General features: G+C 55.8%; 1 protein-coding gene across 4 annotated transcripts in view; it reads left to right on the top strand.

The window, feature by feature from the left end:
- Positions 1-10,268, top strand: part of USP36 (ubiquitin specific peptidase 36) — a 36,177-nt gene extending 25,909 nt beyond the window's left edge. For 3 of the 4 annotated variants that reach the window (XM_036837367.1, XM_036837368.1, XM_036837371.1), the window contains 8 exons: positions 483-1,148; positions 1,745-1,875; positions 3,446-4,030; positions 4,440-4,633; positions 6,390-6,491; positions 7,200-7,315; positions 7,681-7,832; positions 8,075-10,268. In XM_036837367.1, the coding sequence (XP_036693262.1) occupies positions 483-1,148; positions 1,745-1,875; positions 3,446-4,030; positions 4,440-4,633; positions 6,390-6,491; positions 7,200-7,315; positions 7,681-7,812 (1,926 nt within the window). In that variant the 3' untranslated portion in view covers positions 7,813-7,832; positions 8,075-10,268. The remainder of the gene's footprint in view (positions 1-482; positions 1,149-1,744; positions 1,876-3,445; positions 4,031-4,439; positions 4,634-6,389; positions 6,492-7,199; positions 7,316-7,680; positions 7,833-8,074) is intronic. The other variant, XM_036837369.1, reaches the window with a different exon arrangement.
- The last annotated feature ends 5,213 nt before the right edge of the window (positions 10,269-15,481 follow it).

Raw genomic sequence — 15,481 nt, 5'->3', positions numbered from 1 at the left:
CTGGAGCCAGTCTAGTTGATAAACTCTTCATGCAATGAGATGGTCGCTAGTCAAACATTAAAGACCTTTGTTGATGGGCCAGAGTATGAAGGTGATAATGGCATATGGTGAAACTGAGGTACTCCTGTGCACCTGTGTCAGAAGAAAAGACCAAAGGGAGAAGACACCAGCCTATTAATGGAGGGTTATGTTTAGGTGATGGAACTTGGTAAATGTTTTCCCTTTATACTTTTTTGTATTTCTCAAATCTTGATGAAAATGTATTGCTTTCATAGTAAAGTTAATTATAAAGAGGCACACCCATACGTGCACAACTCAAAAGATGCTGAAAAGAATAGCAGTATCTGTATCGTGTGTCCGTATAAATAATTTGTCTAGAGTTGCTCCTCAGAGCCCCTGCCTGCTGCCTCCCTGTGGGGGCCCGGCCAGCCGGCTATGCTCCCTCCGGCTTTGACCGCCTCCTCTGCTTTGCTCCCCTTTAGAGACCAGACCCTGTGACAATGAAGAAGCCTCAGACCCCTGAAGAGCTCGGGGTGCCCGTTGCCAGGAATGGCTCTGTGTCGGGCCTGAAGTCTCAGAATGGATACACTCCTCCCAAGCCACCCCTGGGGTCCCCTTCCCCCAAACTCTGCAAAACGCCTACCCACGCGCCAACCGTTCTGGATAAGCCTGGAAAGAAAGTCAAGAAACCAGCTCCCCTGCAGCACTTCTCCCCACCGCTCAGAACCTCCCCGGGGACCCCCGGCACTGGCGAGCCAGGCGGCAGCAGGTGTGAGGGCCGCAGGCCCAGCTCCTGGGACGGCAGGGCCACCCTCTCTACCTCACCTCGGCCCCCGGCCGCCAGGACCGCCAACGGGCTCGGGCCCAAGGTGGGTGATGAGGGCCCCGCCGCCGAGAGGAGGGGCTCCAGCCCTGAGCACCCTGCTGGCGGTGGCCCCTCCAGGCGCCCCCAGGCCCCCCAGAGTGGAGCCGCCCCTCTTAGCGATTCTCAGGGAACCCACTCTGCCGGCCCCGCCAAGGTGCTGCCGGCCCGAGAGGACGCCGAGCTGGTGAAGGCCAAGTGCCCCGACCTGAGCAGCGCCGCCCCCGAGCCTGCCAACGCCATGTCTCCTCCGCCGGCCAAAAAGCTGGCCCTTTCTGCCAGGAAGGTGGGTGTGTGGGAGGGTGTCGGGCTTGAGGAGCGGATTCGATTTTAGTTTGGGGGGTGGGACGGCAGCACAGGGGCATTTGGCCGCCCGAGGAGCCGAGACGTTGGGCTTCCCTAGGTGGCGGAGGGCTGTCCAGGCTTGGGCAGGTTGTGGCATCTCTGTCATTGGGTGAGGCCGGTGGCCAATGGAGGGTCAGGGCCACACAGCCATCCTCTGTCTCCATCTGTGGACAGATGTCCTAAGGGAGCCTTGGGGAATGGTCCCCGGCAGGGAGCTCTGAGCACGGGGACGCACAGGACACGGGCTGGCTGGCACCTCTGTGTGCACCTCGAAGCTCCGTGATATAATTGTCGTACTGAGATTTTTGTTTAAACTTCCTTCGTTTTTTCCTTTTTGTTTCTAACCAAAAACACTTCTGATTCTTCTTCTACCATTCTCTCACCCCTCACGCCCCCTTTTTTGTTCTTCTGTCCTCTCATCCTTCTTTCTGGGCTCTTTTATTTTTTATTTTTTTTTAATTTTATTTTTACTTTTTCTCTTCACTCACGGCAACCTTTTTTAGAGCACCAAGTTTTTATTTATGTCAATAACTGCAGGCCAGCACCCTGCGGAGGGCAACCGGCAATGACCTCCGTCCACCTCCCCTCTCTCCATCCTCCGACCTCACCTCCCCCCGGAAACCCACTCACCCCGTCGTCGCCTCCACCTGGCCTGTCAGTACAATCCGGTAAGCGGGGCGGCCGCTCCTCCCCCGTGGGGACAGCACACAGGTCTGCCCGGTGTCTCCTCTGTCCTCCTGCTGAAGGGGCTTCGGCAGGGCAGAGGCAGCTTGGTCTCTCAGGCCCTGGCTTTTTTACTCTGTCTTCATCTTCCGTCGTCTGCCACGTGCTCGTGGTGATGGGTGTGCTGTGAGCTGATCTGCCTATGGCCCCCCAGCCCCGTGACGGGACCCTGAGGTGGAAGAGAGGGGGGGCGTTTGAACAGACCCTGCGTGAGCTCAGGGTCCTGTGCGCTGGTTGTGTTTCCCAGCCGCGCTCCCTGGCTTATCTCGGGTCGGGTGGGGTCTGTCACCCTGGCCCTGAGGGCCTCCCGAGTGGGCTCAGGTGCCCCCCGTGCACTGCGGAGGCTGCTGCGGGAGGCGAGGTTCTTTGGGAGCTTTTCAGGCTCCTGCGGAGATGCCCCTCCGGAGGTTTGGGCTGTCGCCTCCTGGCCCGCTCCGTACAGGGATGCTCGTGTTCCTTTGTGAGTCCAGGGCCAAAGGCCCAGAATTACCGATAAACGGCTTGTTTGAGGGCTGAGGGGCTATCAAGGCCTTTGGCAGCTGGGGAGGGAGGGAGGAAGGAAGGAAGGAAGATGGGGCGAGGCCATGGAGTGGTTTGGGCGGGCTTGGCGTTGCCGCGGCGCCGACGTGCCCTCCCTGCCCTCCCTGCCCTCCTCGTTCGGGGCCCCGCTGTTCCCTTCGTCCAGCCCCCCTCCCGCTCTCAGTCCTGGCACGGGGATTTTGCACGTGCTAGATCCTTAAATGTCCGAGACATTTATTGGGTATTTTTTCTTTGTTTCTTTGACGTATCACTTTTTTTTTAATTCCAGAAAACGCAGAGTAGTAGTGCAGTTTGTATGTTGCCATCAGAGTTTGTTCTAGTTTAGACGATGTTGAGACAGTCCTGTTTAATTAACAACCCTTGGAGACGGGTATTATTGTCACTCATTCACAGATGAGAAAATTGTGGCCCAGAGTGGAAAGTTGACCTTTCCAAGGTCGCATAGCTGGCAGGAGGAGATCCCAGAGTCTCACTTGATTTGCTCTAAATCCTGCCCTTTACTTGTCGTGCTGTATCATCTGACTGGAAAGTCATTTCCCTGATTTTCCTGAACCCCAAGTTTCAGAGGAAAATCCTCGAAGGGTAATAGTGGAAGATGCGTAGGCTTATAGCCGCCTTTCTTACAAGACTCACCGCCTGTGCTCAGACACCTGATACTTGCGGAGGCTGGACATTTATTGCTTAGTGGAGGTTTCCTCCCAACACATTTGTATTGAGAATCTGAAACATTAGGGTTTGCAAAAGTACTTTGAACTGGTTGGTGACAAGAAACTAAGAGATATGTAACGATTTTTATTAACTTTGATCTTAAGATTTGAATTTGTTAGCGTGTATTTTCTAACGTTCGCTGAAATGTACATATATCTGAGGTTTACAGGCGAAAGTCTTATAAAATCCTGACCTGAGAGGGAAGGGGCTGAGGGAGGGCAGGCAGGGAGAGCTCAGCCTGTCCTCACTACCTGACTGTCCCTACAGGGCTGTGTCACCTGCTCCCAGACCATCCAGCCATCTGAAGCCCCCCCTTGGCCCCCACGCCCTGTCACTGTCCAGTAGCCCCCCGCCTCTCCGGACATCAGACCCACAGAGCCACTCGCCCGCCTCTGCGCCCCTGCCTCAGGTCAACGGGGGCCTCCGGGCCCCCTCACACCAGCTGCCAGAGGCCAGCGAGCCCCCCCAGGGTCTCTGTAAGAAGAGGAAGAAGACCCGCGTGGGAGAGACCCAGGGCCAGGGCTCAGAGACCTGCACGGCTGTGGCGGCCCCTCCAGGGCCTCCTAGGAAGAGGAGGAGGAGGAAGAGGAAGCACACGGGGGACACGGACGCCTCCCCTCTGCAGGCGGGGCGCACGGCAGGGCCGCCCTGGAGCCCTGCGCACAGGAAGGAGGGTCGGGCGGAGCCGTCGGTGGGCAGACCGGAGGAAGAGGGCGGACAGCAGCCGGGGAACGGCTGGCCCGTGGGATGCGGGAGCGACGGCCACCGCGTGAGCCGCAGGAAGAGGAGGAGGAAGGGAGCTGAGGGCCTTGGCGGAGAAGACTGCCTCCGCCAGGACCCACCTCGGCATGGGTGAGAGCAAGGAGCCCTGCACCGCCGCTCACACACAGTCCACTCCCAGTGGGTGCTGTCTGGAAATACAGGCGCTGCCCGGCCCTCTGGGACGTGACTGTATTGTCAGGTGTCCCAGGCGGGTGGTGAGTGGAAACAGCATTCTGGACCTGGCCAGCCCCGTAGGTGCTGGGAGGTCACGTGACCCGGGCTGGGCTGCACTGGGGTCCTGTCGTCCACTTTGTAGGACTTGCCTCGGATTAAAAACGCACTTGTGTGCTTTTCTGGACTGTGGCCGTGGGCAGGTCCTGGTCAGGTTCGGGTGGAGTCTCCTGGGGCTCTTCTGCGGGGCTGAGGCACATGCACCAAAGTTCACGGGGTATCTGGGCCTCAGTTTGCTAGGAGCTGACTGTCAACTCTGACTTCCTAGGAGCTGCTCTTCTTCAGATGTCGTCCAGCCAGAGACCATTGCAGCATCACCAAGGAAAAAGAAAAAGAAAAAAAGGAAGCAGGAGTCACAGCAGGAAGTAGAAGAGAATGAGCCTGAGGGCCAGAGGGGCTCTGTAGTCCCTGGGAGCAGGCCAGGGACAGCTGTGAATGGCCAGGCTCCCAGAGGCCCCACAGGTGTGCACTGGGCCGGGAGGGGACGCCAGGGGAGCAGGGGGTGGGAGCCAGCCTGCCCTGTGCGTCTAGAGGCAGGTGCGGTACATTGGGAGGGGCCCGCTGGAAGACCTCTTACCTCTGCCCTCGTGCCAGCTGTCTGCCCACTTGGGCCTCCTCACCTGGCAGATCGTTCAGCCCGAACTACCCCGTAGGAAAAGATGGGGTACATGTAAACTTTACACGTTCTGTGAGCGCAGGGTTTCTTCTGGTTCAGGGCTGTTCCCGTCTAAACCTTCCCACTGGAATTACTCCTGGGCCGCCCAGCCTGGCGTTTTTCTTTGCCAGTTGAACTTGCAGCATTGGGTTCAGAAGCTCACCTCCCTCTGCCTCTCTTTGTAGCCGGCCTTCCTGAAGATCGTGTGGCCTTTTGCTGTTGGGGTTCTGTGTGCTTTGGCCGTGCCCAGGCTGAGGCCTCCACCAAGCGCCTCGTTCATGTTTCGTTTTCTCTTTTTCCTTAGTGGGCTGGCTCGTTTCACCAGGCTCTCCTGGTGGAATGTGTCTGTTAAATGAGGGCAGAGAAGGTCCTCAGCACTTCAGGAAGGGGCCCCCAGGTGGTGGATCGTCTGGGGTCTGCTGTTTGTGCTTTGGGGGCACACTGGTTCCCGGGGATGGGTTTGTAGTTTTTCAAACTCCGGAGAAACGAATTCATGAATAAACACGGAATTCCGTTAATTACACGCAAAAGCACTAACTGCTAGGCAGTGGGGAATGGCCACCTCAGGCAGCCCGTGTGTCACTGGAGAAAAGGCTGCAGAGACCGGCTGTCGTCAGACGGGGTCACTTGGTGAGCACGTCAGCCAAGTGGGAGGTGCTGCCAGGCCCCAAGGCTCTCTGCCCAGTGCAGAGCAGGAAGTGCGCGGCGGGCAGGTGCTGGGGCTGCAGGGACGCCCAGCGCCCCGTGTGTTTGCTCATGATCCCAAAATGGGGGCGGGCATTTGTGACCCTAAAGAGGCCAGAGCCTGGGTTGCAGGTGGCTCCGCGTGACCACCAGGCCCGAGCTGTGCTGAGGAGCGGCTGGAGAGGGCGTGCGGGGGACAGGCTGGGGGCAGACAGTGGACGCTGTCCTGCTCAGAGCACTGAGTCGGAAGGGCACCAGGTCATTGCCAAATTGGCGGACCAGAGAGATGAGGTCAGGCTTGTGTTTAGGGAGGTGAGTCTATTCTGACAGTTGTGGGTGGTTAGGGGGACTGGGCAGAGGCCAGGAGCAGCTCAGACGTCATTTCTAGAGCCCTGATGAGGGGCGGTCAGTGCTGTCTGTGCAGATGTCCTTGCTGGCCAGGCTCCCTGGGGGCAGGGAGGTGGGAGCTGCCCTGCTGCTGCGGTGGTGGTGGTGGCGGCGGCACCTTGTCCCTCCAGTTCGCGCTGCTCCGGGTTTCTGCCCCTTCCCTGCAGGCGAGGAGCCTCCAGCGGGAGCTCCCCTCCCTTGCTCCTTCAGACCGAGGGCTCACTGCTGCCTGTAGGTTTTTTGCTTTGTTTTCGGTGTTCAGGTTTTCATCTTTTGCAGAGTTGATTTGGACCAATAACCTCTTCTCTTGAGAAAGAATAATCGTTAGCTCCCTTGTCACAGGCAGGCAGGCAGGCAGGAAGAGCTTGCTTTTACACATTCTTTAAAGAATTTGTCATTAGTAAGTTCTGCAATTCTGTTGTAAGTAAAAGGTGTGCGAGCGTTTCCTCGGTGGTTTATTTTTAATGTATGTAAATGTTATTCTGATTGCAGGGCTGGGACAGGCTCCTCTTGTATCCTGGGACAGAGAGAGAGAATCCGATGTGGTCCAGGAATTGCTCAAATATTCATCTGATAAAGCTTACGGGAGAAGAGGTACTGGTTTTGAGACTTGACTTCTGTCTTCTGCAGTTGGCTTATGAGGAGGTAGGGAGGCCTGAAACAGACCTCCTGTGTTGAGCCTTGTGCCTAGGAATTGCTTGGCTCCGAAGACGGGAAGAGGAATGTACATGTCTGTTGTACCCTCTCTGACCCTGCTGCCATTGCATGCAGATCAAGAACCCTGCAGGCGGGTTTTGTCTGCGGTGGGGATCCAGAGCAGCTTCCCCCTGGGCTCTGGGAGCCGGGGAGAGGGCAGGGTGGGCGCGTTTGGGCAGGGCAGGGCAGGCCAGCCAGGGAGAGCGTTAGAATCCCAGAGTCGGGGTAGGCAACAGACCGAAAAACTCATCCAGCACTCATGCTGTAAGTTTTTATTTAGAACGTTATTTTTCTAATTCGGACTCTGAGAAAGAACACAAGATCTTTGTTTCTCAGATGAGGGCATGGGCTTAAAAAGAACTAAATATTTGGGGTTAACAGTGTTTGCTTTTAAGTGATGGGATCACTGACTGGCCTACACACCGGAGACCACTCTGTTCCTCCCCTTTTCCTTCTCTGTGTATCCATTTTCACCAAAAGGTGGCACTCAAAACTTTTTGAATAATTAGGAGTAGACCAGCCTAGTTTGTAAACTTCACCCTTGAAGTAAATCCACAGGGCAGCTGGGGACCCCCACAGGTCGCAATGCCAGTGTCTGTCTTGCAGTTTTGACGTGGGACGGCGAGGTGTCAGCTGTCAGTCAGGACGCCATTCAGGACAGCAGGCTGGCCTGCATGGCCACAGTCATCGACGACTGGGACGAAGAGTTCGACCGAGGGAAGGTATGATGTGTGGTGGCGCCTGGCGGGGGCGGAGCGCCGCGGAGTAGCTCAGCTCGGGGGGCGCTGGGGAGGACTTGGACTTTCAGGGCTGTTTGAAGGGGCAGCAGCCTTGCAGAGTGGCCGAGGGCGAGACTGGAGCCATGCTGCCCGGGTTCAGGAAGCCTCTGTCCTCCAGTTGCTCCTGCTCCTCCATCAGTGAAGTGGGGGTCATGGGGACACCTTCCGTGGGTCATGTGGAGAGTAAATCTGTTCGTTTAGGTCGCACGTTGAGACTCGTGCTGGCACGTAGTAAGCACTTGGAAAGGAGCCACCGGGACCCGGGGGAGCCCTGTTTGGGAATTGTGACACTGTGATTCTTGACATAGGAAAAGAAATTGAAAAAATTCAAGAGAGAGAAGAAAAGAAACTTCAACGCCTTCCAGAAACTTCAGAGTAGACGGAACTTTTGGTCTGTGACTCATCCAGCTAAGGCTTCCAGTCTCAGCTATCGCCGCTGAATTTGCAGCTGTCAAGATGGGTCAGTTTGTGCGTGTGTGTGTGTGTGTGTGTGTGTGTGTGCAGTCGTGCATGGGCTGTGGTGTGTACGGCGTGGAGTGTGGTGTGCACACACCGGTCACTCGCAGATTGAGGACCAGGCTGTTTCCAGGCTCCATCTCATGTCAGTGTCGTTGCCTGTGTGGGACACGCTCTCCAGGGCTGGTGGTGGGACTCCTAGGGTCTCGTTTCTCTCCCTCAAGAATGATGTTCTTTGCCTCACAGCCTCCAGAGACGCGGTCCCTTCCCGGGGACCGTCTATCTGGACTGAAGAGCCACTTGCTGAGGACTTGCTGGCTCTGTCGGCTCCAGGCCTGCCATGGGGGACGGCCCGCAGAGGCCCCGGGCTTCTGTGGATCAGGACCTCTGGTGACACAACATGCACTGTGACGGACACGGGGACTCTTAGAGCAGGGGCAGCACAGCAACTGGGACCCGGGATGGGCCTGAGCGCCCTGTGCTGCTGGCCGGCGGCGTCTGGCCTGGGTCTGCGGGGGACAGCGGGGAGGACGGCGGCTGCGCCTTCCCAGTGTGACCTCGAGCTCCAGAGATGACGGCGTGCAGCCAGTTGCCCTTCTCGACGGGCCCTCCGTCCCCCACTCCTGGCGGCTGGCGCTGCCAACTCATCCTGCGCCTCCCGCTTCCTCAGGTGGGGGCTCTGTATGCCTTACCTGTCCAGCCTCAGAGAGTCGGCGGCGCCCCGGGCCGGCCCCACGCCGCTGCCTCTCCCTTTTGTGGAATTGCGGGGCGGGCAGCCCTGCCAGTGCATCTCTCTCTTGCAAGAAACTCTAGACCCTCTCTGGAGAGCAGGTGGCTGTAGTGGGGCAGGTTGGGGCCGAAAAGGTGTGCCAACACATCTGCTTCTCAGGCTGCTACTTGTTCCGAGGTGGCTTTGCTGGACCCTCCCTTGCAGCTGCAGTAACCCGGGGGTCCTTACTGAGGTGGTGGTCTTGGGGTAGATTCTCCGTTTATTTTACTACTTGATATAAAACATTTATTTTTCACCAGGCCTGTGGCTTCCATCAGCAATATGTTTCCTCTCCCTAATATGCAAATACTGGCTTCGTTTGCTCAATTTTGTGAGTGCTTTTTGAATTTAGATGATTGTATTACTCGAGAAGATCACAATCACTTTTTTATCTTGTTCAAGCTGTGCCTGCGAACTTATAATTTAATAAATATGGGAAATCCTCAGTGAGGTGGTACTGTCCAGAAAAAGGATGCATGTCCCAGTGGTAGAAGGTATGGAAGTAAATCTGAAGATTATCCCTCAGCGCATGTCCACGCTTCCTCTCCTCTTGGTATCACTTCGTGTGGGAGTGGACCAATGCCTGGTCCTGTCCTTCGAGTGGTCTCCTCGGCCTGAGGCCCGATGCACTTGTCTGGCCCCCACTTTCTTCCTCACGGAGCCTTGCCCTTTGCTCTGCTGCTTGTTCTGGGGCCTGGGGGATCCTGGTGGTATCGAAAAAGCGTTACATTTTTTATACGGGGAGCTATGTTAATTTTTTCATGTGGGTCGTTCTTTATGTTTTTTTCTTCCTGTTTTTGTATTTCTCTTTAAACAGTTGGGGAGAATAATACCAGTGGCCTGCGCTAGGGCTGCTCTGGTCCCAGCAGATGGGAACCGGGCTCTGCCTGGACTGGCCCGGGAGCCTTTTTGTCTTTTTCAGAGGACTGATTCCTGCATGTCAACCACACCTTGCTCAAAGCTGAGGGGCCCACCCCAGTGCCCTGTGGCTCTGTCATTTGTCATCTCAGGAGGGAAGGCAGGTGCCTCCGTGGGCAGGGTTTTTTTCTCTCTTGAGATGTTGACATCCATTCCTGCGTGAACTATTTCCCCGACCATATTTTTATCATGTTCTGTAGCTGAAAAAAGAAAAATTCAGTTGTTTGCTAGCACAGAATTGATCTCCTTTCTCTCTCTCCCTCTTCTCCAAACAAGTCTCTTCCTTTCTCCACTATATAATTATAAAGCCTTTTCCTGAGGAAAACGTACCCGTTTTCTCCTGGGCAGGGGTGAGCACTGGCCTGACCCTGCAGCATTTAAGTATCGCTGTTAAGTAGACAAGTCCTCCCATCCCACGGAGAATCATCGGCCAAACTGGGAGGGAAAGGATAGGCCCAGAAATCGAGTCCAGATCCTAGGTGTATGTGTATAAAGAACTAAAGCTTCTATAGTGGCGGTCTTAGACTTTGTTGACTTAGAACATGGGTCTAATTTAACTTCGTGTTTGGGGGGTCACCCCTCCCAGTGGTCCTCGGCCCTCTCACTCCCTGACCCTTGGCTGGGGCCCTGCTCACACCTCGGCCCCGTGTGCGCGTCGAGCCCACGGCACGTGACCTGCACCTCCGCTCCAGGGGCTGAGGGGCCCGAGATGTTGCCAAGATCTTGGTGCAATAAAACAACGAGTTTTTGTGAGTCCTGCCTGTGTCTTTTTTTTTTTCCCTTTGACTTTTAAAAGGTTCACCCTGACCCCAGTCTGCTGTCCCAGTTCGCATGTGAGGTTGGCCTCAGGCACTTTCTGGTCACCTGTCTGTGAGTGGGAGCCAGGTGCCTTTAGCAGTCTGTGCAGCAAAGCTTAGAACAGGTCTTTGTTGAGAATAAAGGGGGAATAAAGAGGTTTATTGGAATGTCTTAATACATACATTTATTTGAATTTAAGAAGGGAGAAATCCTTTGAAGTGACTCCCTGAGCTTTGAGGGTGATTTTCAATGAGCACCAGATTGAAACTTGGAAACAGTATCATTCCACTGAGGTTTGTTTGAAAATTTTTTGAACCAAATGGTTGGATTTCTGCAGGGAAAGATGAGGGAGAAATCATAGGTTTTGCTAAACTGAGTTTTCCTCACGGTTGGCAGGGACGACCCAGGCTTCTGGTTTGGGGACCCCCTCCTGAGCCTGGCTTGTGCGCAGCGGTGGGTAGGGCACGGGGACGTGGTCAGTGCCCGTTCAGTCTCCCCTGACCCGAGCGGGCACGCCCAGCTGCTGCTTCAGCCACATGCTGGAGGCCGTGGTGAGGAAAACTCGTTTCCTGTGCGGACTGGAATTCAGTGTTGATACAGAATGTAATTTGGACTCACGTGGACATCGCTGCTCTTGTCAGGCTTGACAGGAGCAGGAGAGGCAGGGTCTGGCTGATAGAGCACATGTCCTGGAAGCGGGGTAAGGCCAGGAGGGGGCACAGGTCCCTGCAGAGCGCTCCGTGATCGGGAGGTTACAGGTGGCAGGAGCAGTGCCTGTGAGTGGGTGACAGGAGCTAGTGTAGTCCCAGGCGAAGGCAGGTTTCCGTTGAGTGGGTTCTGGTGCCCAAGCCCCGCGGCTCCTTACCCCTTCCTTCCCTTCAGTGACACCCCACAGTGCCCCACCCAAACATGCCCCTCTGACACCGGGACTCTATTCCAGTCACTGCGGCGGGGGCCGGGGGGGGGGTGGTGGCCAGACAGCTCAAAATGAGGACAGCAGAGTAAGAACAGGTGAGGTGAGACATCTGGACCCAAACCAGAGGGGGTGCTCGGCAGATGGGACAGAGTTTGGGGTGACTGATGCAGTTCATGGGCCTGTCTCACCAGCCAAACTTGTGTCCAAAGGTTCTGCATCACAGGCTGGGAGGCAGCTGGAGTTGATCCACTACAAATCTGGGCACAGGGGTCATACAAGCAAGACCATAGCTTTTCCATGTTGTTACTGTTTCCCAACAGTAGCAACATGGTTCAGGGTGTGTAGAAGATGAATAAGGCCAAGTTTCCCACTGGCAGCCCGTGGTCTCAAGCACAAAGCTGCCGGCTCCAGTGGGAACCAGGAGGAGGGCGTGCCAGCTCTGCCTGGTGTGGCCTCGGGGACGAGGGGAGGCTGTGAATGGAGGGTTGACAGGTGAGTAGGCTCCAGCTGGTGGGGCTCACTTGAACGACCCTGTCAGGTGACAAGGCAAAAGCACAGGATGCTTCTCCATTGATAATTTCGGTAGGAACCTTTGATGCCAGCCTTTCTTTGTGTGTCTTTCGGGTTACAGTGAGTGTCTGCGGCGTGGTCAGCAAGGGTCTACAAGGTAGGATTCGCTCTTTACACACCCAAGGCTGATGGCAGTGTGCGTGCAGGCCAGGGGCGGGGGTGGAGAAGACAGGTGAAGATGACCAGTCCAACAGGCTGGCCAAGAAGTGCTCATGTCTGGAACTATGACATGGTAGTAACAGAAGAGGTGGGGCCACTTGGGTATTTGGAGGTGGAATCAAGAGCAAAGGTAACAGATAAGGTGGAAGGTTCAGGGTTGGGGGAAGACCTCTGGCTTGGGAAGTCAGTTGAGTGGTAGGGCACGTCGTACCAGAGAGGCAGGTGGGTGACAGATTCCAAGGCTGTGATGCAGCCAAGCCTGCATTATCAGAACAGAATGGGGAGAACCACAGGTGTGAGAAGGAGGTGACCAGGGAGCATGGAGTCTCCCGATTAAAAAGTGCAGGACACCTGGGGAACCAGGTGAACATCCATTAGAAGCTCGGCCGACCTCGGGAGTCAGGAGTGAGCAGTGAAAGGCTGGCTGGTACGATGGAGTGAGGAAGGCCAGGGTACAAGTCCTGCCGTCTTGGTAGCGTGGACAGCCTCCATGTAGATGGGACCTAGGTGAAACTAGGTTCTGGTAATCCCAGGCAGCTTGAGGATGTGTCATGGGACACCTGGTGGGAGCTCAGCGGTGTGGTTCTCCCTTTGCCTTCGGGGCCTCATGGCCGGTCACCTGCACTGGCTCCTCCCTTTAGCCCACGCTCGTGCCTGGAGGAGCCCCTGCTGCACAGACTCTGCTTAGCCCAGCTGCTTCGTGCTCCTTCCTTCCCCACTCCTGCATCAGGACCGGCTGGTACCGTCAGGGAGGACCATCCAGCTGCCCAAAGCTGGTTGCCATGCTTCATTAGGCTCTGTCGCAGGGGGCCCCTCTCTCCCATCCCATTAGTGGCTGTTGCACGTTTGTGCCCTCCCACCGCCTGTGTGCCCCTTACTCTTGGCAAATGATTTTCATCCCACTGCAAGAGTTCCCTCCCACTCCGAAATAAACAGCGAAACACGAGGAAACCAAAACCATAAGCAACTTCTCTCCCTCTCCATGTGGTCTATTCTCCCTCTAACCTAGCGGTTCCAACACTCACGGAGCCCAGAATCACCTGGGAGAGTTAGTTAATACTAATTTAATTTAATACAAATGTGAAGGAAATGAGAATCTCGAGAGTGAGCCTTGGGCAAACCCTTCCCGAGTGATTCTACCGGGCGGCCAGCGTTGAGAACTGCTATGCTAGTCCCGGGTTTGAGAGAGGGTCAGAATCACCAGGGGTTTGTTAAAACACAGGTTGCTGGGCCCCAACCCCCGACATTCTGATTCAGCAGGTCTGGGGTGAGGTCTGAGAATTTGCATTTCTAGCACCTTCCTAGGGGATGCTGAACCCGCTGCTGGGTGGGGACCACACTCACAGCTCTGATCTAATGGTTCTTACACGGGATGGTCTGTAGGACCCCCTGTGGGGACCTCAATGTGCTCTCCAGACGGACCTCTTCCACCCCTTGGGAACCTCGCCTCAGTGATTATCCCATCTGCCTCCTGTGTCTCGCTCTTCCCCCTTCCTTCTCTCATGAACATGTTCAAGTGTCAGCCATCCTAAAAAAGGGCCATTGTTTCCGTGTCCCCTCCCAGCCACCCTCTCCCTCACCCAAGCTTCGATTTGCCCTCTGCTTCCTTCTCCACTCAGTGGACGTCCTTAGTCTGCTTTCTACCCACATCACTCCACTCAGTGACCCAATTCCCAAATCTGATGAGCCTTTGCCACAACTTCTTTCCGGGATTGGACACTATTCACCCCCGTCTCCCTGAAGAGCTCTTCTTTTTCTGTCCCTTCAGTGTTAAATCTGTTGGATCTGGTGAGCCCTGGATACTTAGATGTAGCCAGAATCAATCCACTCCAATCAATACACCCCATTGTCTAATCAATATAGCCCAAGGAACATCTTTTCCTGGATATCCTACTGGCAAATCTGTGGCCCAGACAGAGTTCATTGTTTTGTCTGCCCTCCTCTTACCTGTGTCCTGCTCCTCCTGTGTCCCTCCCATGGCTGGGGGCCCACCATCCACCCTGATGCCAAAGCCAGAAACATGCCCGCCACGCTCGGCACCTCCTACACGTTACCCCCACGCATCAGTGACAGAATTCTGGCTGCCGGAAAGTCCTCTCTTTCACGTCCCCACCGCCTGGCTCTCAGCTTGAGTCGCCACCACTTTTCTCTTGGACTCGAATTGTCTTCTAACCAGTTCTCCAAGCTCCAGTGGACCTGCTTCCTGGTCTGCCTTCCTGGCCCCCAGGACAGTCCTTCAAGACAAGAAGCCCTAATCAAATCATTCCTGTCCTCAGGTTTCCCAGCACCTGTCACAGCTGTGTTGTTGAAAGGATGTGTCAGCCTTTATCATCCCGCGCTAACCGTTGGGACTGTTAAAATGCACCTTGATGTGGTTTTTTGCTCTTACAGTAATAGAAATGATCCGTGGTTCATGTACTTTATTCTCCCTTCTTACGTGTACTGCTCTGCTGTTTTCTGCCTTACATGGCCTCGGCTAGACACTTCCCCTTGGCAGAGACCGGTGGGTGTTGCCTTCGGTGGGTCCCGAATTCCAGGCCCCCAGGAAGTCTTGGTGGAAGGGGTAAGCCCGACAGGAGTGTGATTGGTGACCGTGCCCTTGGACTCCCCTCAGAACACAGCCAGCCCACCTCCGCTGATGTCCTTGGCCCAGAGGCCTCCTTGCGCCGTCCTCCCGACGCTTCTGTCTCTGAGCCCCTGCCCCCCACCCCCCGTCCCCCCCACCTTTGTTTTTTGCACAAGTGCAAATATTTTGGCAGGTCTGGCGGGAACTGGAGCATTAGCTCCTCTATTTGAAGTGAAAGCCTGGACGGTGTGGCACGTGGCCAGCTGTCTGCCGGGCGGCAGGGGAACCGTTTGTGACAGCTGGACACAATCAAGATCCATTACAAACAGATTTCAAGGGCCATTCACACACAGAAGAAACTGCAAGCTTTAGCAGAATAAAATCTGGGGGTTTTCAAAGCAAGACAATGCCCCAGCCTCGGCCCAGTGTGAGCGGCTCGGTTTGTGTCTCTGCAAGCGCCCTTCCTTCCCCAGCACCACCTCCCTCCCGAGTGCAGGCTGGAGAGGCTGGCGGGGCTGGCGGGGCTGGCGGGGGCTGCCCCCAGGCCCTGTCTTGTGTTACTGAGGACACCTGTCTAAACCTGCATGGGGAGGGCTCAGAGGCTGGCTTCCGGAAGCGCCGCTGCCCAGCCTCATCAGCCTCTCACCTTGGTCTCAGGGAGAATGGAGGGTTCACATAGCAGTTGGAGGGTGAGGCTGGCAGGCCCAGCTGAGCCCATTCCTCTTCTGTGAAGCAGGTGTTATCTGAGGTAACTGTCCCCCCCTCCCAGGCCCTGGCCTTGGCGGAGCTCTGAGTAGTGGCTCGTCGGGTAGCCATTTATAATTCTATATGGAGGGGAGGCCTTAGGACGTGGTGCTTCCTGTGGTTCTGTTGGCCTCAGCAGACCGTGTTCCTTCAGCATGTGCGGGGTGGTGGTGCGAGTTGTTCCTTTTGCACGTGGAGGGGTGTCACTGCTCA

The sequence above is a fragment of the Balaenoptera musculus genome, chromosome 20, assembly GCF_009873245.2.
Source record: "Balaenoptera musculus isolate JJ_BM4_2016_0621 chromosome 20, mBalMus1.pri.v3, whole genome shotgun sequence".
In the NCBI taxonomy this organism is placed as follows: domain Eukaryota; kingdom Metazoa; phylum Chordata; class Mammalia; order Artiodactyla; family Balaenopteridae; genus Balaenoptera; species Balaenoptera musculus.
The sequence above is the reverse complement of the archived record's forward strand: the minus strand, read 5'-3'. Positions and strand labels throughout refer to the sequence as shown.